Source organism: Spironucleus salmonicida, chromosome 5 (assembly GCF_000497125.1).
Source record: "Spironucleus salmonicida strain ATCC 50377 chromosome 5, whole genome shotgun sequence".
NCBI classification, from domain to species: domain Eukaryota; phylum Fornicata; order Diplomonadida; family Hexamitidae; genus Spironucleus; species Spironucleus salmonicida.
The window spans coordinates 1,542,130-1,569,753 of record NC_090600.1 but is presented as its reverse complement, the minus strand read 5'-3'; the positions used below and the strand labels follow the sequence as shown (position 1 = coordinate 1,569,753).

General features: G+C 28.2%; 23 protein-coding genes across 23 annotated transcripts; 12 read left to right on the top strand and 11 right to left on the bottom strand. All coding sequences in view use genetic code 6, as the record gives it.

Moving 5' to 3' along the window:
* Positions 1-1,165: 1,165 nt before the first annotated feature.
* Positions 1,166-2,323, top strand: SS50377_25521 (uncharacterized protein; the record flags this gene model as incomplete). The annotated part of the gene is made up of 1 exon (XM_067909353.1): positions 1,166-2,323. The coding sequence occupies one exon, from the start codon at positions 1,166-1,168 to the stop codon at positions 2,321-2,323; it is 1,158 nt and encodes a 385-aa protein (XP_067764174.1).
* Positions 2,324-2,329: 6 nt separating this feature from the next.
* Positions 2,330-2,749, bottom strand: SS50377_25520 (uncharacterized protein; the record flags this gene model as incomplete). Its single annotated transcript, XM_067909352.1, has 1 exon — positions 2,330-2,749. The coding sequence occupies one exon, from the start codon at positions 2,747-2,749 to the stop codon at positions 2,330-2,332; it is 420 nt and encodes a 139-aa protein (XP_067764173.1).
* Positions 2,750-2,792: 43 nt separating this feature from the next.
* Positions 2,793-6,050, top strand: SS50377_25519 (uncharacterized protein; the record flags this gene model as incomplete). Its single annotated transcript, XM_067909351.1, has 1 exon — positions 2,793-6,050. The coding sequence occupies one exon, from the start codon at positions 2,793-2,795 to the stop codon at positions 6,048-6,050; it is 3,258 nt and encodes a 1,085-aa protein (XP_067764172.1).
* Positions 6,051-6,854: 804 nt separating this feature from the next.
* SS50377_25518 (Oxysterol binding family protein) lies at positions 6,855-7,868 on the top strand (the record flags this gene model as incomplete). Its single annotated transcript, XM_067909350.1, has 1 exon — positions 6,855-7,868. One exon carries the CDS (start codon positions 6,855-6,857, stop codon positions 7,866-7,868), a length of 1,014 nt encoding a protein of 337 aa, XP_067764171.1.
* A 66-nt stretch (positions 7,869-7,934) lies between these two features.
* On the top strand, positions 7,935-9,173 carry SS50377_25517 (Tubulin tyrosine ligase; the record flags this gene model as incomplete). The annotated part of the gene is made up of 1 exon (XM_067909349.1): positions 7,935-9,173. One exon carries the CDS (start codon positions 7,935-7,937, stop codon positions 9,171-9,173), a length of 1,239 nt encoding a protein of 412 aa, XP_067764170.1.
* A 45-nt stretch (positions 9,174-9,218) lies between these two features.
* On the top strand, positions 9,219-9,866 carry SS50377_25516 (Kinase; the record flags this gene model as incomplete). The annotated part of the gene is made up of 1 exon (XM_067909348.1): positions 9,219-9,866. One exon carries the CDS (start codon positions 9,219-9,221, stop codon positions 9,864-9,866), a length of 648 nt encoding a protein of 215 aa, XP_067764169.1.
* SS50377_25515 (DTW domain-containing protein) lies at positions 9,860-10,603 on the bottom strand (the record flags this gene model as incomplete). Its single annotated transcript, XM_067909347.1, has 1 exon — positions 9,860-10,603. The coding sequence occupies one exon, from the start codon at positions 10,601-10,603 to the stop codon at positions 9,860-9,862; it is 744 nt and encodes a 247-aa protein (XP_067764168.1).
* A 470-nt stretch (positions 10,604-11,073) lies between these two features.
* Positions 11,074-11,865, bottom strand: SS50377_25514 (LRR domain-containing protein; the record flags this gene model as incomplete). The annotated part of the gene is made up of 1 exon (XM_067909346.1): positions 11,074-11,865. The coding sequence occupies one exon, from the start codon at positions 11,863-11,865 to the stop codon at positions 11,074-11,076; it is 792 nt and encodes a 263-aa protein (XP_067764167.1).
* Positions 11,866-11,968: 103 nt separating this feature from the next.
* On the top strand, positions 11,969-13,249 carry SS50377_25513 (uncharacterized protein; the record flags this gene model as incomplete). Its single annotated transcript, XM_067909345.1, has 1 exon — positions 11,969-13,249. One exon carries the CDS (start codon positions 11,969-11,971, stop codon positions 13,247-13,249), a length of 1,281 nt encoding a protein of 426 aa, XP_067764166.1.
* Positions 13,250-13,265: 16 nt separating this feature from the next.
* SS50377_25512 (uncharacterized protein) lies at positions 13,266-13,799 on the bottom strand (the record flags this gene model as incomplete). Its single annotated transcript, XM_067909344.1, has 1 exon — positions 13,266-13,799. One exon carries the CDS (start codon positions 13,797-13,799, stop codon positions 13,266-13,268), a length of 534 nt encoding a protein of 177 aa, XP_067764165.1.
* Positions 13,800-14,279: 480 nt separating this feature from the next.
* Positions 14,280-14,810, bottom strand: SS50377_25511 (uncharacterized protein; the record flags this gene model as incomplete). The annotated part of the gene is made up of 1 exon (XM_067909343.1): positions 14,280-14,810. One exon carries the CDS (start codon positions 14,808-14,810, stop codon positions 14,280-14,282), a length of 531 nt encoding a protein of 176 aa, XP_067764164.1.
* Positions 14,811-14,856: 46 nt separating this feature from the next.
* Positions 14,857-15,624, top strand: SS50377_25510 (Calcineurin-like phosphoesterase; the record flags this gene model as incomplete). Its single annotated transcript, XM_067909342.1, has 1 exon — positions 14,857-15,624. The coding sequence occupies one exon, from the start codon at positions 14,857-14,859 to the stop codon at positions 15,622-15,624; it is 768 nt and encodes a 255-aa protein (XP_067764163.1).
* A 479-nt stretch (positions 15,625-16,103) lies between these two features.
* Positions 16,104-16,835, top strand: SS50377_25509 (uncharacterized protein; the record flags this gene model as incomplete). The annotated part of the gene is made up of 1 exon (XM_067909341.1): positions 16,104-16,835. The coding sequence occupies one exon, from the start codon at positions 16,104-16,106 to the stop codon at positions 16,833-16,835; it is 732 nt and encodes a 243-aa protein (XP_067764162.1).
* Positions 16,836-16,931: 96 nt separating this feature from the next.
* On the top strand, positions 16,932-17,285 carry SS50377_25508 (uncharacterized protein; the record flags this gene model as incomplete). Its single annotated transcript, XM_067909340.1, has 1 exon — positions 16,932-17,285. One exon carries the CDS (start codon positions 16,932-16,934, stop codon positions 17,283-17,285), a length of 354 nt encoding a protein of 117 aa, XP_067764161.1.
* A 184-nt stretch (positions 17,286-17,469) lies between these two features.
* Positions 17,470-18,672, top strand: SS50377_25507 (GTP dependent nucleic acid binding protein; the record flags this gene model as incomplete). Its single annotated transcript, XM_067909339.1, has 1 exon — positions 17,470-18,672. One exon carries the CDS (start codon positions 17,470-17,472, stop codon positions 18,670-18,672), a length of 1,203 nt encoding a protein of 400 aa, XP_067764160.1.
* Positions 18,673-18,676: 4 nt separating this feature from the next.
* SS50377_25506 (uncharacterized protein) lies at positions 18,677-19,402 on the bottom strand (the record flags this gene model as incomplete). The annotated part of the gene is made up of 1 exon (XM_067909338.1): positions 18,677-19,402. The coding sequence occupies one exon, from the start codon at positions 19,400-19,402 to the stop codon at positions 18,677-18,679; it is 726 nt and encodes a 241-aa protein (XP_067764159.1).
* A 113-nt stretch (positions 19,403-19,515) lies between these two features.
* On the top strand, positions 19,516-22,044 carry SS50377_25505 (DNA replication licensing factor MCM2; the record flags this gene model as incomplete). Its single annotated transcript, XM_067909337.1, has 1 exon — positions 19,516-22,044. The coding sequence occupies one exon, from the start codon at positions 19,516-19,518 to the stop codon at positions 22,042-22,044; it is 2,529 nt and encodes an 842-aa protein (XP_067764158.1).
* A 48-nt stretch (positions 22,045-22,092) lies between these two features.
* On the bottom strand, positions 22,093-22,701 carry SS50377_25504 (uncharacterized protein; the record flags this gene model as incomplete). The annotated part of the gene is made up of 1 exon (XM_067909336.1): positions 22,093-22,701. One exon carries the CDS (start codon positions 22,699-22,701, stop codon positions 22,093-22,095), a length of 609 nt encoding a protein of 202 aa, XP_067764157.1.
* A 692-nt stretch (positions 22,702-23,393) lies between these two features.
* On the bottom strand, positions 23,394-23,855 carry SS50377_25503 (uncharacterized protein; the record flags this gene model as incomplete). Its single annotated transcript, XM_067909335.1, has 1 exon — positions 23,394-23,855. One exon carries the CDS (start codon positions 23,853-23,855, stop codon positions 23,394-23,396), a length of 462 nt encoding a protein of 153 aa, XP_067764156.1.
* A 69-nt stretch (positions 23,856-23,924) lies between these two features.
* Positions 23,925-24,899, top strand: SS50377_25502 (uncharacterized protein; the record flags this gene model as incomplete). The annotated part of the gene is made up of 1 exon (XM_067909334.1): positions 23,925-24,899. One exon carries the CDS (start codon positions 23,925-23,927, stop codon positions 24,897-24,899), a length of 975 nt encoding a protein of 324 aa, XP_067764155.1.
* A 10-nt stretch (positions 24,900-24,909) lies between these two features.
* Positions 24,910-25,584, bottom strand: SS50377_25501 (uncharacterized protein; the record flags this gene model as incomplete). Its single annotated transcript, XM_067909333.1, has 1 exon — positions 24,910-25,584. One exon carries the CDS (start codon positions 25,582-25,584, stop codon positions 24,910-24,912), a length of 675 nt encoding a protein of 224 aa, XP_067764154.1.
* Positions 25,585-25,674: 90 nt separating this feature from the next.
* Positions 25,675-26,601, bottom strand: SS50377_25500 (Serine/threonine-protein phosphatase; the record flags this gene model as incomplete). The annotated part of the gene is made up of 1 exon (XM_067909332.1): positions 25,675-26,601. One exon carries the CDS (start codon positions 26,599-26,601, stop codon positions 25,675-25,677), a length of 927 nt encoding a protein of 308 aa, XP_067764153.1.
* Positions 26,602-26,723: 122 nt separating this feature from the next.
* Positions 26,724-27,575, bottom strand: SS50377_25499 (ATP adenylyltransferase; the record flags this gene model as incomplete). The annotated part of the gene is made up of 1 exon (XM_067909331.1): positions 26,724-27,575. One exon carries the CDS (start codon positions 27,573-27,575, stop codon positions 26,724-26,726), a length of 852 nt encoding a protein of 283 aa, XP_067764152.1.
* Between the last annotated feature and the right edge of the window lie 49 nt (positions 27,576-27,624).

Below are 27,624 nucleotides of genomic sequence, written 5' to 3'. Positions count from 1 at the left end.
TTTGATACATTGAACAGAATACCATCCTTCGCAAATATAAATTTTTACGACTTATACCATTACCAACTCTCTAACTGGTTAATGTTTAAATTTTTTACAAATATTAATCTTCTTTTTTTCTATAATATTGAAGTTGCAATAGAAATACATTCTGAAATATTTAGTTAAATATGCTTGACAGAAGATCCTTATTTCTCTACTTGAGGAACATCCTCTATAAATAAACTATCTGAAACAGAAGTATTATTATTTTGGTAATCTAAATCTGAGTTATATTACTATTATTAAGGAGCTATCGGTTACTTTAGAAGTATTTAGCCACTAAATTATTCTTATAGATACTAAAAGATTATATCTTAATTACATTATTCTATAAATAATTTTATACCAAAATCATTAACGTTATCATTAATAATTACAGATAAGTCTTAATATTATTTAGATCTTTTGTCTTTTAATATATTTGCATTGTTTTACAGATCAGCTATTAGATTTTTGTTCTATAAAATTATGGTAAACTTTATTTCTTCTACAATGAGTGCTTTAAAAAATATTTTCAGCTATTCTAGAGGTTTTTAACCCAAAAAATTTAACATTATTGTATTGTTTTAAACAAATGGTTAAAAAATATTTTATAAATTCATAGCTGGAGTTAGGTTATACAGTTAAATAAGATCTTTTCTAATTGATTTCACAAAAATCAACTTGCTTTAATCTACAAAATGCAGTAAACTATTCATTATATTATTTAATTCTTAATTGTAAGGCAAATAGAGATTTTTAAGGACATTTGTATACACATAGAAAGTAGTTATTTCCTTTTAAACAACCTTATAGACTACATCTGAAGATAAGTTAAATATTTGATTAAATTCTTTTATATTTTATTAATTTACAAAAATTTATAAAATTTAAGTAGGATCAAGCTACCATTTATTAATCTTTATGATGTCGTAATTAGGAAATAGTTACTTAAAAGGATCAAAACTAAAAATCGAAATTTGAACTAACAATGACTGATTATGTTTAGTATACTTAAGCCTTAAAGCTTTTAAAGAATCAATTAGCATCTAGTTTTATTAGTTTAGAAACAAACAATTTTCCATTCTCAAAGAATATTATTCAATATTATATGATAAATTAAATAATACATTAAGAACTTTGAATGTAGTAATAAAAATACTATGCCCTTTATGGCAAAGCATTGAAATAGAAAGAGCAACAAGCCAATATATTAGATAAAAGTTAAAAGACTAATCTTTAAATGATGTCTGAATTAAATTAATCTTAATATGTTAAGCATGACATACCAAGTTTATAAAAACAGGATATGCAACAATTAAATGTTTTTAGTTCGTTATAACTATCACTTAAATCAGCAATATGTGATATTTAAAATTAATAGCATTCATATAACTCTTTATTCTAAACAGATTTTGATGTTACACCTAGGCTAAATAGATTGTATGATGATTATTAAATGTTTATTGCATCATATTTATAAAATGATACTAGTGTAGCAGAAATTAGATTAAATTAATATAAGAAGAAATTTGGTTCCGAGCTTTAAGTTTTTGCAGATAAATAGGTATAAGAGAAAGAGACTGAACTTTTGCAGAAGACATCATAATTAGAAAAGAATTAGCACTATAGTACTTAATTAGAAGTATAAATAGAGTTATAGAAAGATGAACTTAATAATAAATAAGAGGAGATTAATAGTTTGAATATTAAATTATATAATTTAACAAATAAGCCAATTTATAATTTTGTTAAAAAAACATAAAATAACCAAAAAGACTACAAAATAATAAAATAAAATTCATAAATAAAGGATGAAAAATAAATTATGCCCTAAAAATAAGTTCTTAATCAATGTTCAGCGTTATTATGTGAACACCAGAGAGCATTTTTATTGGTTAAAAAATAATTACTTAATGAAAAAGAAATTAATAATAAATTGTAGTTAAATTATGAAAATTAGCTCTAAGAGCAATAATAGTAATAGTAGAACACTATTAACCAACTAAAGAAACGCCTTAATGAATATAGAAATATTTAAGATAGTAATACTGTATTTTATTAAGAAAACTAAATTTTTAAAACATAAAAAGAATAAATTGAAAAATTTGAGTGGGAAAATAAAAAATTATCGTAAGAAAATAGTAATTTACATTAATAGATTAAAAATATAACCCCGATGAATCTTGATGAGTAGTACAAATTAAAGCAGTAGCTTAAGCAAAAATAGCTAGATTTAAAAGATTGCCAAGATCAAGTTGATTTACTAATTGAAGAAATACAAAAACTTACTCCACAGTGAAATATTTCATTCAAGATCTTTAGAATGCTCGAACTACTCTTCTTCAATATTTAAAGACTACGATGGCGATCGTGATTACTTCGAAGAAGATGAGTGTAAGCTCTACGAACTGGTTTGTGATGTCGAAAACTGAGTAGTTGTTTCTGTTGATGATAAAATAGTAGTTTCTGTGTAATCAGTAGTATCTTATTCTTCTATTTCAAAAGTTTCTTCTAAACTATTAGTTTCTTCTGAACTATTAGTTTCATCAAAATCATTAGTTGATAATGAATCAGTACTCTCAAACGGCTCACATTCTGTATCTGTTATACCTTTCGTATATATGATTTTATCATCCAAATATTCGTATGGTTCGAATGATTCTTCCTCTAAGAGTTAGTCTAAAGGATCAATTTATTCAGATTCGGTAGTTTCAATTTCGCTCATTCAATTAAAGTTTTGTTTATATATAATTATACATTCTAAAATAATGGAGTTATTTTAAGATTTTATAACAGAATTAAATGATGATTATAGAATGAACCTATAGTTGCCAATTTAAGAGATTTTCACCGTATTACCTCAAAAAATACAAGAAATGTTCGATTAAAAATTATTATTTGTTTTATTTGAAAAAGAATTATATTGCGATCCTCTTACCGATCATGAATGCCCTAAAAATGTAAATAATTTATATAACAAATAATATTAGAAGATAATATAACATTGCCAGGGCTTATGTTCGTATGTTATCAAAAAATTTTACTTTTCATATATTGAATCTATTACATCGTTTTTAGAAGTATAGTCAGAATTTTACTAATAAGAGGTTATAGGATAAATAATATTAATTTTATAAGATTAGTCAGCTTCTGCAAATATCTTAGATAATTTAAAAACATTAAATAGTTAATAGAAAAAAAACGAAAACTTGTTTAAGTCTGAAATTTATAAACTTAAAGAGTAAATTCTGTCTAAAAATAAGATTGGTGATATGTATAATGCAGATAATTTTAATAGAGATTTTAGTATTGAGGTATAAGATAGTTCTATTAAATAAAAATAGCTTACACCAAATTTAGAACTTTAATCAAATTATAAATAATTATTAGTATTGAATAATTAACTTAAAGATACTAACCAGTTGCTTGTTAATTCAGTTTTTAACTATAAGTAGTCTATTAAAGAATTAGAAAGCAAAGTAGATAGTCTTAATTAAATTTAATCTTTACAATAGTAGATGGAAAATGATAATAATATTATTATTCAGTAATTATAAAATGTGAAATTATTTGCTTAATCAGTAGATGTTAGTTATAATGATATTATTTAAGGAACTGTATAACAGAAATAGGTAGCTAATATAAGTATCTAAACACAGCCAATAAATAATCTTATTAAGTTTAAGTCATCCAGTAGTTAATCTAATAGGAGTAGCCCAATAGATGTTATCCTTACAAATTAAAGTATTTAGACGATTTCTATATCTACTAGTGTTAATAATTAAACTCAGTTTTAATAATAAATTTGTAGCAAGTGTTCTAATTTAATATCAGAGGTGTAATAAATTGATATCATAAAAAACAGAAAAGTAAAATTTCATTCAAAGGAGGTTAAGTTTAATAATGATAAGTAATAGCAATAGTTAGAAGATATCAATAGTATTTAGTAATAAGGAGGAAGTAAAATTATAACATAAGAAGCTTAATTAACTGCCAAGTTGGTCAAAGGTATTTCAGAATAATATCTTTAGGATTTAACAGATAATACAGATTTGTAGCTTATTTAATAGGCAATATTATAGGCATAAAAATAATAAAATACTACAGACATCGGAATTTAATGTTAATATATAGATTCAAGGTTATGTAGTTAATAGTTATTACAAAGAGTGTAAATTAATAATAATAGCCGCGTCATGAATCCAAAAGATATAGGTAATTGCGTCATTAATTAGCAGCATACAGATTTAAATATTTAATAGCAAATAAGTGTAGATGATAATAATATTTAAGAGCTACCAGATTTTAATATTAATGTTTCCAATAGTCAGTCCATTAATTCATAGTAGAAGAATATAACGTCACCACTCAAGCATGTTGAAACTATATAGAAATTAGGTTATTAATCACTACAAGATTAGTTACCATCAAATAATTAAGTTAATTAAAACTTATAATAAAATATATTAGCTTCAAATTAAATATAAACTATGCTTTAAGCTAATGAAACAAATGTAAATAATAATCACCAGACTTTAAATACTGTTATATAATAAGAAATTGTAGGTACGTCAAATATTAATAATTGCATTAGTGCTATAAATTCATAAGGTTTGTCGGATAGCAATTTAGTGGATAGTTATAATAGAATTTACCAACATGAAAATATTTAAGACCAAATTAATTGTAATTTATTCTAGCCAGGAGAATCTCAGCAATAATTTTTAGATAACAAAAATACATCATTGACCTATTTAAATTAAGATCCTAATATAAATTCATAGGAAAATATGTTAAAAAATACAATTTTATTAAATTAAGGATAATCAGAACATAAGTCCACAAATATCATATCATAAAATACAAATACTACAGTATTACGATAAAATGATTTAACAAGTAATTCAGGTTAAGAGCAGTAAAATCTAATGAGCAAGCATGAAAATAGTTAGCTTAATTCAAAAAGTGGGGTTAATGCAGCTATTTAAGACTATAATAAGTTTAATCAAAAATAATTATAATAAGAAAATAAGAATAAAATATCAGATAGAGTTTATTAAAATAAGTAGAATGATTCTATTGCTTCGAAAACTAAAGATTTATTTCTTGATTAATAAAATTTATTGTAATAAAATATAACATAGAATATAGTAAAAGGTCCTTCTTAATACTAAAATATTAAAAATAATCCATAAAAAACGTAAAATAGTATGAATGGTAAATAATCTGTTATAGATAATGAACATATTATCAATAAATAGGATATATAAAATTTAGAATAATAATAGTAGATTGATATTGAAAAAAGTTTATTTCTTACTGAAACATAACTATAGAATGATTAATTTGCATCATCTACAATTAAATCTAGTAATGTATTAAAGAATAATAGCTAATTTTAAGGCTTTGTAGACAACATAGATCAATAATAAGATGAAAAAGCAAAAAATGAAAGAATATTATAAGTTTAAAATTAATATTTATCTAAGATTTCATGTTTTGTACCAGAAAAGTCTACAAAATTACTTACTCTATAAGATCCATTTAAGAATCTAAAAACCCATATAGAGAAAATGATGAGGAATAGGATTAATAGATAAGAAAATTGGAAAAAATATGAAAAAGATATTAGGAATAAGTTATTTAAGTTTTCATCAAATAATTCTGTTATCACATAAGTAAGTAACTAGATTGATAAATTTTAAGAGATTAGATTAAAAGTAGGATAATCCTGGCTTTAGTAATTAGAATTATATATCAAGGTAACTGTCATTAATTTAAATGATATCGTGATAATTTAGGAATAAGAGATAACGTAAAATCATAGTTTTTAAGTTATGAATTAAAGGCTTTAATTTTAGTTCAAAAAATCTCAAAACTAACTTCTCTTAAAGGCTCCAGAATTAACACCAGGTACCTAAAATCAAGTTCTTATGAATGTTAGTATTATATCTCAATCAGATAGCTTACAAAAATCGATATTATAGTTCACCGAAGATTAAAAAGCCAACAAAAAGTAAAAGTGATATTATTTTATTATATACTATTATACTAGAAAATGACAATTTTGTATTAATCCTGTTTTGGTAACTCAATTGAAATATTAGCGAATATTAATGACAAAATTATCTCAAATCAGTAATAAATATTACTTTTTGAGAAATTATAAAGCTTTTACTTTGAGGGGTTCTAGAAACTGTAAAAAATGTTGTAAAATCATTAAATTAATGATTATTCTGATGAGTTTTGCAGCTCATAGATACTTAATATTATATCATAGTAATCAAAATTATTTTATCAATTGTCGAATTAATTGAGTACAATAATTTCAAAATAATAAAAATTAAACTAGAATTCTAAGGAAAAGCTAGGAATAATAAAAACTAAATCATCATATAATTAAAATTTAGTAAATAAATTGCGATTTCAGGTTGAGAAAGACGAAAGTCTGGTAAAACTAAATGCACATAAAGTTTAAAAACGTAACCTAGAGCTGGAACTCAATCCAGTTTTGTCAAATTAAACAAAGCTGCAAAAATAAGAGGAAAAACTAGAAAAGCTTGTTAAAAAATAGTTTGATACTGTAGAAAAAACAACAGAGTAAGAGAAATTGTTATCTCAATTTGAAATTAACTCTTTGAAGTATCTTCAAAAAATTGATAGAGAGCGAATCTTATAGTAAAAAGAAATGTTAGTATGTGTTTTGGCTAGTTTTAAACTTTTTAATTCTATATAATTTGATAATTTTGATAATGTTATATGTTCTTATAATTTAGATAAATTTCAGATTTAGATTTAGTAGAAATTCTAATCAACATTTGATCCAATAAATGTTACAAATTTCAAAGATTATTCAAGACAAATTTTAACATTGCCCCGTGGGGGAACAATTCAAGAGGAGATTGAGAAAGCTTAGTAAGAAATTTTAAAATACGAACGTTTTGTTAATAAAGATAATGATTCAACTGAATGATGAGGAGATGGTTTAGGGATAAAGATTATTAGCATTATAAATGGTTAAAGATTTAGGTCGGAACTTACTTACTGGAAACATTATGAGGACAGCAATTCCAGTTACTAAGGGTGTTTTTGTTGGTAAAAGTTAACTTTAAGTTTTCTCAGAACATTTATTAGACTGGGATTAAGATTTTATTGTTTATCTTTTCAAATGTTTACATGCTTCTATTTTGTGCTAACGAAAACCATTTAATCCTATTATCGGGGAAACACTATATATTGAAGTAAATGGTAATAAGATATCTTGCGAACAAATTTAAAATCATCCAACAACATGTATTATTCGTATTAAAGCAAAAGATTACGAAATAAGAAGTTTGGTAGCTTTATCAGTTAGTCTAAAGGCAAACGGCGTCTTAATTTAAAGATCTGGAATCACATTAGTAATCAGGAATGAAAAAATTGATGCATTTAGTTTTCCTGATTTCAAAGTACAAGGACTGTTTACTGATGAGCGTTAAGGTGTATTTCAAGGGGAATCGAAAGTTTGGCTAGATTATAAAGGCCCTATATCATCTATTTAAAATTTAAATGATATAAGTGTTGAACCAACATTTGTTATTGGTTTTTCTAAAAACGGGCAGATTAAATGTGATCAATTAAACTTAGAAGGTGATTTTGTCAGTGGGCTGAAGTATAAATAACAATTTATTTCTTTCAACAATCAGCAACCAGAATATGTAATAACAAATATAAATAAATGTCAAAGTGACTGCTTGCTACGTCATGATATTTAACTTTTCTTGTAATAGAATTATAAGGAAGCCAATAATGAAAAGTTAAGGATTGAAGAAATCTAAAGAAATGATAGAAAATTTAGGGATTGATTAACTTTCTATTTAGCATATAATATTAATTTTAAATAAAAAATGAACCTTCAGTTCAAATTCAAAATGCACTTCAGAAATACAATATACAGAGTAGCATTAGAACGAAACTGGGTGGAGACTTAGGATGACTAATATAATTTTGCTTGGCTCGAAAAATATGAGTTGGCAGAGGCGTACAAAAAAAATGCTGCCCTCATTAACTCCAAGAACTTTTACATAAATCACTTCCAGAATCATTAAGTTATTACTAGAAAGGATCTGCTCGCTATGAATATCAACAAAACTCTTCGTTTTCTCCATAAGTTTTCACCAAAACTACTAAATGCCTTCGCTATAATGCCAGAAACGTTCATTTTGCCCTAAAATTGGTCACAATTTTAACAGAAAAAAGACAACCAGACAACCTACATAGTAAAACCAGCAAATCGAGCGTAGGGCAAAGGAATTTTTATGGCCAAATACTTTGAAATTTAAGACTGGTACAAACAGGACTACCCGGAGATCTGCAAGCAGGCAGAAGCGCTAGATTTCAAGCTAGATTTCAAGCTAGAAGAATCTAACATTAAATCTGGCCTTCAGCTGTACTTGGTCCAAAAATATATTCACAACCCGCTGCTAATCAACCAGCACAAATTCGACCTGCGCCTCTACGTGCTGGTCCGCTCCTTCCAGCCATTGGATATCTGGATTTGCAGGCAGGGCTTCGCGCGGTTTGCACTCACAAAATACGAGAAAAGCGCAGACCCCTCTGCCCATTTGACGAACATAGCCATCCAAAAGCACACGAACGCCTACAACAAAAATCTGGACGGCGCGAAATGGACAGTTCAGGACCTTTTTGAGTACATGTGCAACTTGACAGGCGAGCAGAACACACGATCGGCGTTTCGAGAAACCGAAAAGCTAATAGTACGGATTCTGCAGATTGTGGCCGGACAGATGAACCAAAACAAGTGCAGTTTCGAGGTATACGGGTTCGACGTCATGTTCGACGACGAGCTTAGGGTGAGCCTGCTCGAGGTTAACGCGTGCCCGTCGCTCTCGGCAGACACGGCCGAGGACGAAATTCTGAAGAAAGAGATGCTGCACGATGCGATCAGCATCGTGGTAGACGGAATGGGGGCTGAGAAGCAGGAATTCGGCTGCTGGCACAGGATTCATTAAGGGGTATCTGTGGTTATCAATTCTGAGCTTTTCAGAGACGGGGAGGACGTCGCTTTGGAAAAATTGGACCGGGGACTATGCACAGGAGCAGTTTAATTGGGGGACCAGGTTTCCCGGGCAAAATTTTTAGTTCAGTGAGCATTATTATATTATGGTATATTTTATTGGTTTGGAGAGGTGGGAATGGGTAAAATTTTGTTCAAATCACATAGCTTGGTTTGGATTGATGAAGAAGGGCTGTTTGTAAAAGAAACTAATTATTATGAAGCGTATTTTTATCAAAATCTACCAACTGGGTTCGAAAAAATAACTATTCCATGCAAATAGGTTATTTTGAGTTTAGATCGTGGATACAAGCAAAATTCACACATAATTAAACTTGACTGGTTAGACATAATTACTTTCTTAGATTTAAAGTTAGGTTTTCTTTCAGTGACTCCTAGGAATAAACTAAAAATTCAATCCCATATCAACAAATGCAGAAGCTCTACATCTTAGACTCTAGGCTTTCGCCTACAATAAGGATTTGATGGCTATAGGAATATAACTAGTAAATATGGTTATTAATTATCAGAATTGGATTTGTAGGATATTCTAGTAAATTTTGTCAATTAAAATAAGGACGAATTTATAAGAACTATCTCAAGTATGATATAAGTCATTTAATACCATCAAACAGAGTTATTTGGAACAGGTTTATTAATTTATTATGACAGTGTGAATAATTTATCAATTAAGCTTATTGATTTTGCCAACTCAAGCACCAATCTACTTTATAAAGATAATATGGTACAAATTCTTAAAAACATAGTTAGATTATTCACTCAATGACTGTCATTCGTTTCATATTTATCTTTTAATGATTTTTCTAAATCTAACCATCCGCCATACTACTTTTCACCCTTTCTTCCTAGTGCTATAACAACTCTTCCTTATTAGTACATTTATTACTTAACAAGGCACGCCTGTGCAACAAATAGTGTCATTATTCCATCATAATTCTAGTTTAATTCTAGCAACGAGGATATTTCCTTATTCAACCAATAGATGCACTCACAAGTACTTAAATACGAACTATTTTCCCCTTTTCCATGTGGCCTCCAAAATTCAGTCTTATGGTTACATATTTTTACTTTTTATATATTTAAAAGGAAATTTGATTAAATACATTTATACGCTTATGGCCATGTACAGTCCAATACATAAATATGTTTTGTTTCCTTTAAATTTATACTGGATAGTTCTACAGCATCTTCTGACGGGAATAATAATATTGAACCATCTTCTGGTTTCTTTTAAAAATCTATAATATCTACGTTAAAATTTTCTATTTACAACGCATTTACTAATTGAACAGATGATTTTTTCAAATTTTCTCCAGGATAAAACAAAGTTGTTAGTGGTATTGGTAAACTAGGAACATCAATTTTTGGGATTGTAACAGGGATACCACAAGAACTACAATACCAGTGTGACATTTTACTACACTTTGGACATGGTTACCTCCTAGAAATCTACAAGAGATCTAATGGATTGATAGGTAGATTAAGTTCTGAAAATAATGACATTTTAAAATGGAAAAGTAAATTTGTAATCAATCATATAACTATTATACTTTAACAGATTTAAATTTTATCATATAAGGTCGATATTTTAATGTAAAGCGTAATACAGAGAGGCTATTTATAATTTTGAGATCATATAATATATTTATAATAAAATGATGACAGTTATTAGTAAATAGACTATATTACATAACTTTATACTACTATGAATATTTTTATATACAACCGTCCCATCGCTCTATCTGATCTTATAATAATTCTAACCCAAGAGAATAGTGCCGAGTAGGTGCACCGAATGAAGTATTTTATTAATCTATATTAATAAAATAACTACCACCAAAATCATAAATTATACCATTTGAATCAGTTATACCCATATGGCCTATAATTGGTATAATTGAAATACATGGAATAGGTGCCCATACAATAGAATAAGGATTCATTTTTAATAAATAATAATCACTATTTATATATCATTCTTATTAGCATTTATTTTAAATATACTATAAAATATAATTTAAGTCGTCTTGACCCAAAACTTAAATCAGCATATAAACAGTTATCATTATTCGGTTAGTTGATTCACTGATATGAGATTCCTATTTTAAAATTACATCTTGTAATTAACTAATATCAAAAGTATTGGAAATTTCTGATCTTTTCTATTAAATCGTAATGTTTTAATTTAGATATTTTTCATGCTCTAATTCTTTCTCTTTTATAATCATTCTGTTAAGTATTTTTTGTGCATTTATGTTGAATTTTTGCTCTTCTTTATATATACTTGATACAGTGTTTTTAAGTAATGAATGCTCTTTAAGGATCTATTTTAAATCTGTCGGCTCTTCAAAAAAATCAAACCTTTGATCGTACTATAGCTTTAAAGATTTAGCACGATCTTGGGTTGATATATTTTGCCCATCGAGAACAACTATCTGAGGTAGGGCTTTTATTATATATTACCTATAATTTTTTGATAACGAGCATGGATTAGAATGAAATGATACATTGAATAATCTCCAAGATTATTATAAGTATAAAATTTAACGTATATCTTTAATATTATTAGATGCTGCATATAATTCTTATAGGTAAGGAAGATTTTTAACAAATTCTAAGTTTTCAACTCTATTTGATGTTAAAATAATACATTTTATACTTGCAAACTCGCCTAAAGCAGTTACATCCACTACCATCATGTTAAATAAATTAATTTTACGCTACTCGTTTTCTAAATTATTTTAAATATAATCTGTATGAAGCATTTGTCCATTTTATTTTAAATGTATTATATTTTATTATATAAAATTAAAAACGGATTTATTAAATAATATATGTTAAATAAGTAGTTCATAAATTGTTTTTAGAATGAATATTTAGATTCTTGTTCCTTCGTAAATCAATCATCCAACACTACATATCACAGGAAATGATCCAAAATTAGGTGATTTTAATTACGGCTAATCGGTTCCTTTAATATACTCTGGTGATGGGTGGCATTTAAACACAAAACTAGATACATAATATTTATTCTACAAGTATATTTCTTATGCAAATCCACCAAATTTAGTGCGGTTTTGTGTGGTCTAGAATGAACTAGCATTAATCGATGAAGAGAAAACGTCACCTGATTAACTCGCATACTCAGAACCAATAGACATTTTATTAACAAAAAATTATCCAATAGAAATAAATCCTCTTAATTTCATCTAGACAAAATCTTTCTGTATATTTGTTTTTATTCCTTTTTTACCTCCAAATGTGAGACCATGTATTCATTGTGAAAAAATGAACTGGACTTAGAGTATCATGTTATAACATTTTGGCCATAGGTTTTTTGGGGTACAACTCGATTAAAATATAGGTGAGTTTAAATTTTGTCTTAAGGATATGACTGATTAGTATGAATGGGAAGGAATGTTTAATAGAATACTTAGAGGTGAGCCGCCTAGCTGGCATAATATGTTTTTTAACCATACTAAAAGGTAGAAATTTTATTACAATGGAGTAGACTTAAGTTATATAGGTGAAATAGAAGAACTTAAAGAAAAAATTTTAGGAAATAGTGCTTAAGATTTCTATATTATTGACCCATTTATTCCTGATTCTTAAGTGGTGTTTAAATATAATTATAGGCTTAAATCACCAACAGATATATAAGAACAATTAGATTCAATTTTTAGCAATGATCTAGTTGATTCTGTAATCATTAGTTCATCAACATATATGTTTCTGAAAAGATATATTATATAGACATTTAGATATGATCTATTCAATACTAACAACCCATAAATTAATTAAAAACTACTTAGAGATTTATTTTGGAATCGTAATAAACAAATTACATAGAAATAACAAGATTTTATGATGAATTTTGCATGGAATTAGTGTTAGTGTTTATAATATCTTATGAATCTAAAACATTATTTATAATCTATGAATAAACTTTTAATTATTAAATAAAAACATTTTACGACAAAAGATTAGTACTTAGTTAATTTTGAATTTGATTTAATAAAATACAATGCCACTTTCAGTCATATTTCACTAAGTAATAATTTTAGAATATTTGAAGATCATATTTAAGCCATATATGAAGATGGATAAATACTTTTAGATGATTAATTCCAGCTTAACGTTGGAGAGTGAGTAACATAAAATAATTTCACAAAAATTTAGTCCATTTAATTTATTCTAGTGATAATTCTACTTTCTAAGGAATTGCTTTTTAGGGAACTGTTTTTCTTATCCATTCACAAGACATTTAGTCTTTATTCCTATTTCTATCCGCCTATAACTTTTCTAAGTATTATCTACTCAAATTTCCAAGCTACTACATTTCTGTTTATAATATCATATCTCTTTATTATTACCTATCTTTTGTTTTTTACGTGACAGCTTCCCAACCTTAATTTAACAACTCAATAGACCAAACATAACCTCTAATAAGGGTATTTGACTTTGATGATGCTGTAATATGTTTTCCATTGAATTTTTAGACAAAATCTCTAGCTTCATAGATGTCAGGTGTCTCAAAGAATCCACATTCGTATTATCCGTCCTTTTCATACTAATTATCAGCTTTAAGTTCTCTAGGCCTAAGATAAAATCTTATACATTTAATATGCTATTCAATAATAGTTCTTAACATATGAGGCTTTATATTTGCTGGTATTTAATGAATCATTATTACTGGCATTTACTTAATACCAATTTATATTTACTATATAATTATAGAGTTTTGAATCATATGAAAAGGAACGTTTACTCGTCTTTAAATTTTTCAACTATGTATTATACTTCACTGATTTAATACAAAGATTAGTAAATGTAATAAATAGAAACAAATTCTCCAACTATTTACGATATTTCTTAGTTTTAGTAATAATCACTAGAGTTAGCTTTAGTTAAGTAAAAATAAACAATTTCCGAAGTGTCCAATAAAATTCCGACACGTAATTAGGATTTATATGATAAGTCGTAAATTCTTTATAGGTATACCTTGAAAAATAAACAGTAAGTGAAATCATTAATTTCACTGTCAGAATGTGAAGAATCGATTTACTTTAAGACCAAAATAGCGATTATTAGATAATAAGTTGAAAAAATATAATAGATAAAAGGATAGAACATGTTCGGTAAAATACGGTACGGATAAGGGCAATGCAATGAGTTTTCATCACTAAGACAAAATTTCATTCAGCTCGGCTAATGAAAGATTGATTTTTAGCTTTCCCACAATAATTCCTTTTAATCGTAGTATATTTATTTCATCTACATACTAAGATTCTAAATTCTCTTTACGGTGAATTGATAAAATAGCTTCTTTAAATTTTGGGTGCATCAAATTGAGCTAGTTCTATATTTTTTAATTTGTAAGGTACACAATAGGATGATTTGTTTAACCATATGAATATGAGAGTCTTATGGTAGCAATATATAGCGGAAATGAGGAGAATAAGATATATTGAATATTTTACTAAAGCTGATTTAACTACTTAGACTATCTGAATTTTTAAAAAATGACTATGCTCCCTGATATATAATTTTAGCTAGATTAATAATTTTATATATTTGGAATTTATGCTTAAATAAAGAGCACCAAAGGTGAAATATCAACAGACATAGGCGAGTAAATATTTATCAACTTAACACCGTTTTTAAGGCCCTAATTAATTTTTTAATATACATTTTTTATCTGTTCGTTCATTTCAATTTTTATATAATAATAAGTATAATATTTATACTAATGCAAAATGAAATTATTATTTATTGGGTGCGTACATGGGCGATTTGATATAGTGTAAAAATAGATCGAAAAGATATAACCTGATTTACTGGTATTACTTGGGGACTTGTAGGCTTTTAGTTCTATGGAATAAATGAAACTAGCGAAACTTCCTTAAAAGTACTAAAAACAGGGATCATTTAATTAATTCTCATCAACTACTCCAATATTATCTATTTTTGGGAATCATGAACTGCCGGAACACTGTTAAGTGCACCCACATTTTATCTAACAGCATTTCCTAGTCGCGGGATGCTCAACTATAAAATTTGTTAAAAATTCTCGGTAAATAATTTTTCATTGTATATCTGGTATTACTTCAACCGCTTAATACAACCCATTTTTCTTATCTACATCTAATATTTCTAATCTATCTTCAAGTATGACCCCACATTATATTATTTCTCATGAGTGGCCTAGTGGAGTTGGTAAGTTTGACCGTAAGCTTATAAAAAAATTTGGAAAATTAAAAGGGGAGAATAGCCAACAAGTATTTAAGGTTTCTTAAATAAACCAACAATTAGTTTGGATAGCCAGCCATATGCATGTAAATTATGAAGGCTGGGTTTTTGAATAAAAGTAGAAGATAAAATTTTTCGGACTTAATAAATGCGAATTTGGAGGATTTAAGATTATTGAAAATGGAGGGAATAAGAGTGAATTAGAAGATGGATTATATTGGTGTATGGGAGGTAATGAAGAAGAATAAATTTAGATGATATATGAGAATGAGTGATAATGATAAATACTGATTTATTCAATTATGAATAAGATAGGATTAATCTTCTTGATGTTATAATATTTATGCAGTTTAATTTATAAATATAGTAGATTTGAAATTATTTAATAAAAGAAATACAGGTAAGCACTATGCCAAATACCTAATTAATTCTAATCTATGTTTAATAAACTTTACTCAGACTATAGATAAAGTTTGACTTTTTTGTTGATATGTTTATTTTATAGAATTATTAGTATTATTATGATATTTAAATTTGCATTATTTTTACAACTTACTACTTCTTTTCAGAGAATATATTAACTTTTAAAATTACAATCGTTTATTATCATATCTTTAAAGTATATAAAGATAATTATTATTAAGCATAGAAACCATCTACTATATCTTATCAATATAAAATATTAAACCACTCTGAGAATTAATAATATAAATATATATTATAAAATACATATACCTAAATTCCTTTACCCTTAATGCGCGGTAAACAAATTGATCTACCATCAGCCCTTCTACATGAAGATAATCCTAGGGTGCTTCATTCATATATATTATCTAAGTTATAAGATCTAGAAAATATAGCATACGAAATTAGTGGTATTGATAACATATTAACAGATCAAACTATTAGAATACGAGGAATAAGACCTTCATCTTCGGATTCATACCAGCCTAAATTAAACCAGCTTAAATTACTATTAGTTTAGCTTAAAACATAGGAGCGTAACCAGTTAAATTTCCAGCGGATTTGCTCTAATGAAATAGAAAGTTTGGGAGCTAAAGATAAGCAAATATAAAAAGCAGCACAAGATATCTTGCGAGATTTTAATGCTTAGATATCAAAGAAGCAATTTTGTCCAGGTACAAAATGGGGAAAGTAAGGGAAAAATGGTGTAAATTATAAAAAATTTGATTTAGGAGATTTTTATGCATATTCCTAATAAGATAATAGCATCATTTACGATTTAGTTCACGAAGAGTAAAAATTAGATTCTGAAAAAGTTACTTTAGAACGAAAATGGAATAGATAAGACTTAAAACAAGGAAATATAGTGAAAACTCTTCGTGAGATGGGGTCTATGTTTTAGTAAGATTATGCTACTCTAAGTGCAGATTTAATTAAACAAAATAATTGGGTTAATTATTTAGAAAGCAAGTATAAAGAAATGGAGTTTAAAAAACTTTTACAGACCAGGAAGTAGCTATGATTATTTTGTATAAATTCAATTTTATTTGTAAACATCATCACTATACTATAATATATTGATATTAATATCCACTTATTAAACTTTTCGCTTCTAAAAATGTCAGCAGGTGATGTAGCTATGTAATATTTTCATATTGCCCCCATGAACTTACCGTGTAGCTCGGCTATTATGGCAACATATAAAGGTGCTAGAGATGCTTAGGTTTAGGGAACTATGCACTTGAGAGGTGGTAATGCACCAAATAACGAATGTGGGGCTATTTCTGCTGCAAAGTTGGTTAGACCTGATTTAGAAGATAATTTACTTAATAAATTTTAAGAGGTTGCAGGTTCTTGGAAATGTGCTGACTTAAGAGGTGATGGTAAGTTTGGTTGCGCTAATTGTTTAAAGCTGGCAAGTTAAGTTTTGGAAGACCACGGTGAAGTTCCAATTCCAGCATAAAATGAGTGAGCTTTGAGATTGTTTTAACTCGTTTAGCGTCTTAGTGGCAATGATTATTGCTTTATTTTGACTGTGGTTTAATATTAATAACAGCAATTAGTATCTATGAAAACTTATAATCTTTGAAAATTAATTAAATTATAATATATATTTATAAATATATTAACATGAAATTATTCCACTCCTATATATAATGCCTCCTAAGAAAAATATAGAAGAGGATCCATCCGCTAAGTTAGCTTTATTAGGAAGAGCAAAAAACAGTTTATCTATGGGATTAGTTGGTTTACCTAATGTTGGTAAATCTCTTACTTTTACTGTATTAACATAGGTCTAAGTTCCATCTGAAAATTATCCTTTCTGCACTATTGACCCTAATACTGCTAGAGTTGCAGTTCCTGATAAAAGGTTTGACTGGATGTGCGACTTGTATAAACCTAAGTCTAAAGTTCCTACTTATTTAGATGTATGTGATATTGCTGGTTTAATCAAGGGTGCTTCTGAAGGTTAAGGTCTTGGAAATGCTTTCTTATCCAATATTAAAGCATGCGATGGTATTTATCATATTATTCGTGTTTTTGATGACGATACTATTACTCATGTAGAAGGTGATATCGATCCTGTTCGCGATTGTGTTATTATTAATAACGAACTTATTGCAAAAGATTTATAATAGGTAGTAGCTTTGTTGGATGATACTAAAAAAAAGCTAGAGCGCAAACCTGAGAAAGAATTATAATTAACAGTACCTGTTTTAGAAAAAATCAAACTTTTGTTAGAAGAAAAGAAAGACTTATTTACCTAAGATTGGAGTATTCTTGAAATAAAAGTATTAAACGAACTTTTACTACTTACTTGTAAGCCCGTTGTATATTTGCTTAATATGTCTGAAAAAGATTATGTTAGGTAGAAAAATAAGTATGTTCCAAAAATAATGGAGTTTATTAAAGATAGAACACCAAATGCTTCTGTCATCATTTACTCCGCGTCATTGGAAGCTAAGCTTCTTGCTTTAGGTAACAATGACGCGCGTCAGGAATATTTAAAAACCCTTTCAGAAACATGTGAATCCCATCTTGATAAGATAATAAAAACTGGATATAAGGATCTTAATTTAATCCATTACTTTACATCAGGTGCTGATGAAGTGCGTTGTTGGACTGTTCGTAAATATACTAAAGCCCCTGATGCAGCTGGTGTAATTCATACTGACTTTAAAGAGCATTTTATCTGTGCTGACGTATTCAAGTATAAAGACCTTAAAAAATTAGGCTCTGAATAGGAAGTTAAGGCATAAGGTAAGCTTATGATGCAAGGAAAAGAATATATTGTTGAAGATGGGGATATTATGTTTTTCAAGCACAATGCTAGAGGTGGTGCTACTAAGAAAAAGTGATATTTCAATCTTTATTTATTAATTTTTAACATTAACGTATTTTATAAATATCTGGCTTATCAGATTTAAGTTCTTTTTCAATAATGTTACTTAATTAATCATTACTTAATAACACGAATTAATTACATTAAAAGCTTAATTAATTTATATTTAACTAATCTTTTAATTTCATTATATTTTAAATCTTCTTTTCAAAGTCACCTAAATAATCTTTTTAAATACTATCAAATACTCTTGACTCCTCGAAAGCTGTTTTATATTCATGGAAACCCAAGTTTTTATATTTAAAGTAATCTTAAGAATTAAACTATATTATATTAACGCAAACATCCATGGTTTCTGAGAACATTATATTTTAGTAATTAACTACTTTTGTCAATACCAATAAAATAACCCCACTACAAGATCTCAATACCTCTACCTAGTAGATAGGATTGTCTAGAATTATTTTTTCATCAAAGTCCAGCTACTCCGTATTATTGAGATTCACAAAAATAATATTACTTCCCCGTTTAAACAGTAATTAAAACTCATCAGTTTATACAACAATATTTTATAATATCTAATTACCTGGAATAATAACTGTATCATTTGTAGATGAATATGATATTTAGCTGAATGTTTCAATGGTGATTAATTTTTATTAGTTTATCTTGATCAGCTTATGTTTATCTATTTAGAATTAAAATTCACAAACTATAAGAATTTAATTCTTATAGCTAAATAACATAGGTGAAGATAGAATGAATTTAGATTAAATTTAAAAGAATTGTTAACTCAATATTTTCATTATAATTATAATAATCTATTCTATATATAAATTGATGTGAACAAAATTTTAAAATGTCAGACTCATCTACAAATTCCGAACCATCTTCAGCAACAGAACTGGATGATATCAATCTGGTTATGAGAGATAATATGGAGTTATAAGATCAATCAGAGATTTCAACAGATTTATCAGCTGAAAAAGAAGCTTTCGAAAATCCGTTACTGCCTGCTTAAATTAGAGCAGCCGAAAGGGCTTTAGCTGCTCGTGATGGGTTAGAATAGCCAGAATATAAAAGAAGGATATCTGATAATGAGAATATTACCGAAAGGCTTAAAACTTTAGGATTTGAATCAGAATCTGAAGTAGTAAGCGAATAAAACTTTTTACCTGTTCTTGATTATAACTTAGCTGCAGTTAAACCAGTATCAGAAGAAATATTTAAGTAACATTTAATTGACTTTGTTAAGAATCCTACTAGTACGTCAAAGCCACATATTAAGACCAAATTTATTTATTTTTTAAAAACATTCCGTACCGAATTTTCCGAACCAACATACATTTACCAGTTAAAATAATAATTTTAACGAGGAAAAAAATCATTGACTATTAACTTAGCACATTTACGAGAAGAGAGTACTTTATTTGTTACAGAGATTATAAGTCATCCAAAAAAATTCATTGAAGTTTTATAGGAAGGACTAAATTAATTTATTAATGAAATTGAAAGGCATGCAGATGAATTTTAATTAAAATTAGTAAATCCTTTACATATTGTAAATTCTTTTTCCACTAATGATGTTAATAAAATTGCTACTATCCACACATAAATTATCAGCTAGTCACGTTTATTTATATAGTTAGAGTCAGTTTCGATCCAGTGCCTAAGCTGCAACACTATCATGGGTTTATTCGAAGTAAACGCAGTCCCTAAGAAATGTGATTGCGGTTCAACTCGGCTTAGACTTTACCCTAAAGGCTGTCTTTATTCATCTTATGTTAATATAGTCATGCAAATGGAAAATGGTGAAAAACGAAGCGGAATCATTTATGGTGACCTTATTACTGATCTGAAGCCTGGAATGACTGTAGATTTAACAGGAATCTGGGAGATTCAAGACATCCAAAACAACATTTGTAAAATCAATTTCAGAGTGTATGGTGCGATAACGAACAACAATGAAGAGTCCTTTAATGCAGAAGATATAACGGCATTTCAAGCCCTCTTATCACGCTATAAATCAACAGATCTCGACAACCTCATAATTTCGTCTATTTTCCCATCAATTTACGGCCACGAACTCCTGAAGCAGATGATCTTAATTTCGCTCCTTTCTGGAACCCCTTCAGCTGGAACTCGTGAGAACATTCACTTACTTATTATTGGCGATCCTGGAACTGCAAAATCTTAGTTCCTTAAATACTTGAAAAACTATACTCAAAACTACACATTTTCTTCAGGAAAGTCATCGTCTGCTGCTGGTTTGACAGTTTCAGTCGTCAAAAGAGGTGGTGAATTCACACTGTAAGCGGGACAGATGGTGCTGTCGAATAACGGGATTTGCTGCATTGATGAGCTGGACAAAATGACCGAGATCGACCGTGTGGCTATGCATTAAGCAATGGAATAGTAGGAAGTATCTATCGCAAAAGCGGGGATTATCGCAACTTTACCTGCCAAATGCAGTGTTATAGCGGCTTGTAATCCAGTGGGTTAAGTTTATAACAGAAATCTGCCGCTAAACAGTAATTTAAACGTTGGGGACGCTTTGTTATCTCGTTTTGACCTTGTTTACATTGTAACGGATGACCATGAGAATGACAAGCGGATTGGGTAGTTCATACTTAACAGGAGAGCGTTATCGAGCGAATAGGCAATTTACGCTCGCAAAATGCTGTAAAATAAAGAGAATTTGACAAATGAATAGATATAAATATACGAATATGAACTGCAAAAATTGGGCAATTAAGAAGGACTCCCAGAGACACTAGATTGTGCTCAAGTTACAGCCTAGCTGCTTGTAAAAAGATAACCATTACCATAATCATTTATCAAGAAATATATTATGCATGCGAGGCTTGTTTAGCCTCAAATCACAGAAATAGTAGCTGCTAAATTACGTGATTTTTATGTCAAGATTAGGCAAATTACTCACCGATATGGCAGTCCGGTTACTGCTCGACAATTTGGATGCTTATTACGAATTACAGAAGCCCATGCAAAGCTTCACTTTAGAAAAATGTGTACCATGGATGATGCTGATTTCTCGTGTTAACTATTTGTTAGACAGCTAGTTGGATAGCTTAAAGGAGCACATTAGAGACGGGCAGAAGTAGAATTGTTATAGTTAGTAAGACGAGGAGGTGATGTAGTTGCTGGAATATTGGGAAAATGTTTCTAAGCTTTAGAAATATACAATTAGAACAGTAGTGTGAAAGAGAGCAAAGTTAGTGCAAAATATTTAATGGGAGAGTGCTAAAATAGTGGGATTGAGCTCAATAGCGAATTTTTGAATAGTGTTAGTTTTTTAGGTGCTTACAAGGCTAACTACGATAGCAATGGAGTCTTAATAGACATTGAGAAAAAATAATTGGAGGGATGATTAAATAATTTTAATTATTGATTTATATGAAATATTATATTGTAAATATCACAATATGACCATTACCTCGCATTCTTATCGTTAATCTTCAATATGTTGTCCCTACTCGACGACTACATTTTCTCCATTTTCACGAGCTATTTCTGCCATCAAGATATCCATTTCATATTAAATATCCTAGGTTCCTCCCTGATATAACGTGTCGATAACGGCCTACTTCTTTTCCACTTCCGTACTGAGGCGTAAAATTTCCTAAAGTTTGTCATTTTATGCAGTCATAACCTCATCACTGAGTAGAGAATTTACATCTTTGGATACGTCCAGAAATGCTGTCGTACCTTGAGCAACTCTGAGGTCGTTTAACACTTTTTGTAACTGTAGATTTTGCTTTTGCAAGGAAGAGATTTGTGTGCAGAAAATGGCCTTAAGCTTCAAATTATTCTCAGCTGATTCTGGTTTATTTTCTGCTAAATTACGCCTTGCGCTTTAGATTTGATCTGTTTAGAGTGCTTCGAGCTAGTCAATTTATGTCTGGATAGCTCGTTGCAAACGCTTGATTTTTATATTCTAGATATCAAATTCTGAATGCATTTTAATAATTTGGCTATCTACTTTCTGTTAGTTGGTCATTTTGCTTTTTGACGATATGCAACCCATTTTAATTGTAATGATGTTATAATTGTATATAGTTTAGTATAGGCGTAAAAGCTCTGTTAATAATTTATGCATATACTGATATAATTTTAAATAATTTAATTTAGTTTAGATATTTCGAGTTCGAGCATTTTTTCTCAAAATATACTTGAATTAAAAATATAAGCATTAATAATAACTAAAAATATCACTAGTATAGGATTGAGACTTATTGTGTAATCTGTAATGAAACGACTTATTTCTAAACTATCTATATTTTGTAAAATATATTCTCAAAAATTAATTTCTATATTATCATTTGAGTTATTACATCTAAATTTCTTATAACCAGAATAATATTTTCGATTAGTTTGAGACGATTACAACTAAACATGATGAATAACATTAATTTCGTTAATTATAATAGGCCTAATATAGTCATCTGATATATACTATTGATATATAGGTTTATTTTGAGACTAAATCTAAAATTTTCCAAATGAACTTCTCATAAACGTTGGAGTTGTGAACTATTATTTAGGTAATACTCTATGGTAATATTATCTAGGTATAGTTGTCTTAGTTAACTTATTAATACTTTATACAGGTTGTATCTTGAAATCATGTACTATAAATTCATTCAATTATGGCATACTGTATTATTTCATTTTATTAAGGCAAGCGAATATATGTTATAAAATAATATAAACTAATTATCACTTGCTAATAAATTCGGAATCTCGAAATCTTGCTGATTCTGCCATAATGCAACTAGTTTTTGGACGAAAGTATTCGATATTTATTTAATATTCCGTGGGACCTGGTGTAATATCCCAGGGTTTTAGTTATTTGAATCTTTCAGATCGATTGATTGCACTACTTCTATTGATAAGGTTATTCTATTTTTAGATGGTCGGCAATTTATCCTGATGTAGAAATCTTTTAATATTTTGATATGTTTTCTTATCATAGAAAAAATCGTCATTTTGAGTTGTTTACTTTTAAGTAACTAATTTTCTTTCTCTTTATATAAGAAATTCGTACTTTTATGCAACTGGTTTTTTCCATCTATCTTATTATTTCAATGGCGTCGTATCTAAAAATATTGTCTTTGTTAAGAAAGATTATGGTGGGTCAATGAGTCCATTACTATTAGTTATTCTTTATTTTTATTGCATTTATTTTTCAAAATACAATAAATTATATTCATAATATATATGAAATACAATGTTTAATTCCGCAAAAAAATGTCCCTAAACGTATAGATTGATGAACTTATCTAATAAAATGAACTATTATTAAAGGAAAATGACTTTCTATCAGCATTTGAGGAGAGATATATAGATGATCCTGAAATTTCAGATATTGAAAACCCTTAGTAATTAGAAAATGCAGATTTATTACTTATTGCGCTATCTGAATCATCTGAACTAAAAACACACAATGAATACCTATCATAAATCTCACTAGATGCTGCATGTCGCTTAAAGTCACTTATTTTAGCGTATGAATAAAATTTGGCTACTATTCGCCGATTGACTTTTATTTATTAGAGAGAAGTATTAGGTGATACTGGATTTTCAATTGAAGAATCTAACTAGGAAATCATTCATAGGCTGCCAAAATCGGTAAATGCTAATGCAATTGAATCTTTTTATAACATTTAAACATAAAAATTAAAGAATCAAACTTAGCAATTCTCTGAAAAAGAATTGTAATTTAAAAAATAGCTCAATAAAATTAAGGAATAAAATAACTCTGGTATTAATTAGCAATAAGGATTAAACTAAGTTGACTTTGACTAACTTAAGATTGAAAATAGCAAATTATTAGATAAGATTGCTATTAGAAATTAAGAATTATTAAGAATTAAACTAAGTGCTGGAAATTGTTTATTATAAATGAATCAACTTAAGTAGGATTTGAATAAAATACTTGATTAGAAAAAATATATTGATAGTGAAATAATTAGTAAATAAATTCAAACAAAGTAAATTAAGGAAAAAATTGATTATACAGAAAAGGAACTAAAAACTGATGTATTATAACTTGAAAAATTAAAATAGAAAGAAATATCTGCTTCTGATGGGCCCTATAGTATTGACTATTTAAGTTTAAAAGCTATGCAAAATACCATGGAAAAAGCAGTGGAAGATGTGAACAGGAAAATTGGTATATTAAAGAGAAAAATCTAAAATTAGATGAAGTTACTTGAAGAGTGAGAGATAAAGATCATTTCCATGCAAAGTGTGACTACCCAATTGTAAGATTCATTTCATTTCCATCAGACAAAAGAGATTCTAAACGATCTTAAGCACCAGTACAAATGTTGCCGAGGCCACCAAAAAGTTTATTGATTTGACGAATTTAAGCCTCTAAAAAGGTTAATTTTTAGCGTAACTCTTAATTATCATCACGAAGCATATTTAATTCATCTTTATCATCTAATTTTTTTTATTCTTCGTCAGCCATTGCGTTTCTCATTAATTAAATATCTTCTTCAAGAGTTTAGACTTAAGATTTGCCGAAAGGCTGATCAATATCAAAATCTTAGCCATCACCTTAATTTTCATTAAACATTTGAGTTTTTCTAGTTTCTTCCTATTGTTCATGAACCTCAAGAAGCTCATTATTGGTATCAATAAGCTACTCATTAAGAATCTAGATTGTTTGCTTGAGCTCTTCTACTTGAGTTTCATCCGATCCATATTATTGAGACGAAGCAAACTTATTTATCATTTAAGCTTTTTCTGATTCTAAGTTAGCAATATGTTATTCCAACTTTTAAGTGGTACTTAAGGCTTACGAAGAAAGCTGGTGATACTCAGAATTACGGATAGCAAGCTATTCTTCAAGTTAATGTACACGCATTTGAAGAGCACGATCGGAATTTTATGAATAATCCATTTGTGGAATGTAAAATTTATATGAAATCTAAATATTGTATTGTATATGTATATTAACAGATATTTAAAAATATAAAATAAGCAAAATCAATCAATATCTACCGCCACATGCAGCTTATTCACTTCTAGTTTACGCTTTTAAAATTTAGAATGAACACATAAGAGAATCATCTACTGACATAATCGCACCTGAGTTATCATATTCTCCACAATAATTTGGTGCTGAAAAAATAGTAACTAAGCGACGTTTTGCGAAAAATTCGTAGCCATCCTAAATGACCTAATGAGCCCTTACAATAAGGTCATAATCAAACTTTTTAAGGAACTTCATAACTACGTCCTGTCCAAAAGTAAAAGAAACACCACGATCGTTTTCCTAAAATCCTTATATGGTTGTATCTGGATCAGACCAAAGGACATCACAGAGAAGACCCTAGTCAGGTACACATGTAGGTCTGACAATATTGGCAAGCTATTTGAAAGAGTTAAGCTCTGGACTTAAACCACCATGTACACAGAATATTTTATCTTCGATAGTCGCAGCAATAGGTAATGCATCAAAGGTCTTTTTAAAAACTTTCCATAGATTTACTGAATAACGCTGACGACATTCTTAATAAAATCCATAAATTCTATTAATCGATGAGCACTCATGATTACCTCTCAATAAGAAAAATGATTCTGGATATTTTATCTTATAACATAAAAGCAAAATAATACATTCTAAAGATTATTGTCCTCGATCCACATAGTCTCCTAAGAATAAATAGTTAACAGAAGGAGGGAATCCAGAATATTCCAACAATCTCAGTAAATCATAATACTATCCATGTATATCTCCACAAATTTTTACTGGTGCAGCCAATTCGAGTAAAGATGGTTAAGATAGAAAAACTTCGTATGCTTTTTCAGCTATTTCAACAATTTCATGCTCTGGTATATCTATTTATGTACCTGGCTTCATACCTCTGACAGAGAGTAAGCGGCAAAGAATAGAATCTGGTAGGAAGTTAGGCATTTTATAAAAATTCGTGGAACGGAATTAGTTTTATAGGTGTATATTAATATAATAATATTATACAAAATCATACTTTAAATAAAAAATCTACTTTATTATATAAAATTGAACTTAAATTAAAATCATTCCGTAGGTATACAAGTTCTAAAAGTATTTAGAATACCTGTTTACATAAGTAACTATGCTGATTATTCATCTTAAACAAATATCTACCCTGTTAATGATATTGAATTAATAAAATTATCTTAACTCCGCTTGAACATAATCATATAACCATTAGCGATTATTAAACTATAGTCATCTATTGTAAGCTAAGTCAGTGTGGATTGGTCCTCTTCTTATGTATAAATTTGGTGATAAGTAGGAAGTTTAGATACATCAAAATAGTTATGTGCAATATCATCTGATATAATAGGCTCTGATAGTTATATGCGACACTTTTTAATTAGATTAATGTATGCTTTGTATAATGACATACTATCACAAACAGGAAAAGTCTCCACAAAGCACTATAAATCATCTAAATATCTTAGTTTATCATTTATAATTAAATTTTCTATTGGAATCTTATCTAATTCTACGAGTTAAAAATGTTACCTTGGTTAAGATGATCCTGATTTTTAACCACCGTTATAAAATGCATAGAAATTTGTAATTTAAATGGCTTCAGCTAATGCCTCAAATGATAACTAAGTTAAGATTTCTTTCTAATGACAGAAATCAATACTTACTAATAAGTAGTGTCGTTATACTAGGTTAAACTTATTAAAGATTAGTCGATAATTTTTATTTTTTAATTCAACCACAGTATCAAAATATTTAATATCTTAAAATGCATCTGCGCAGTATTATTACATTGTTGATTTATGTTTAAGAGCCTAATTAGTACGAATTAATATCTCAAATGAGATACCATTCTCCACATAATTTAGACTCTTAGTTTCAATAATATCTAAATTTCGTGGTAAAGTCATTTATCTTACTCGTAACTAACAATATTATATAGTAATAATGTTATTCGCT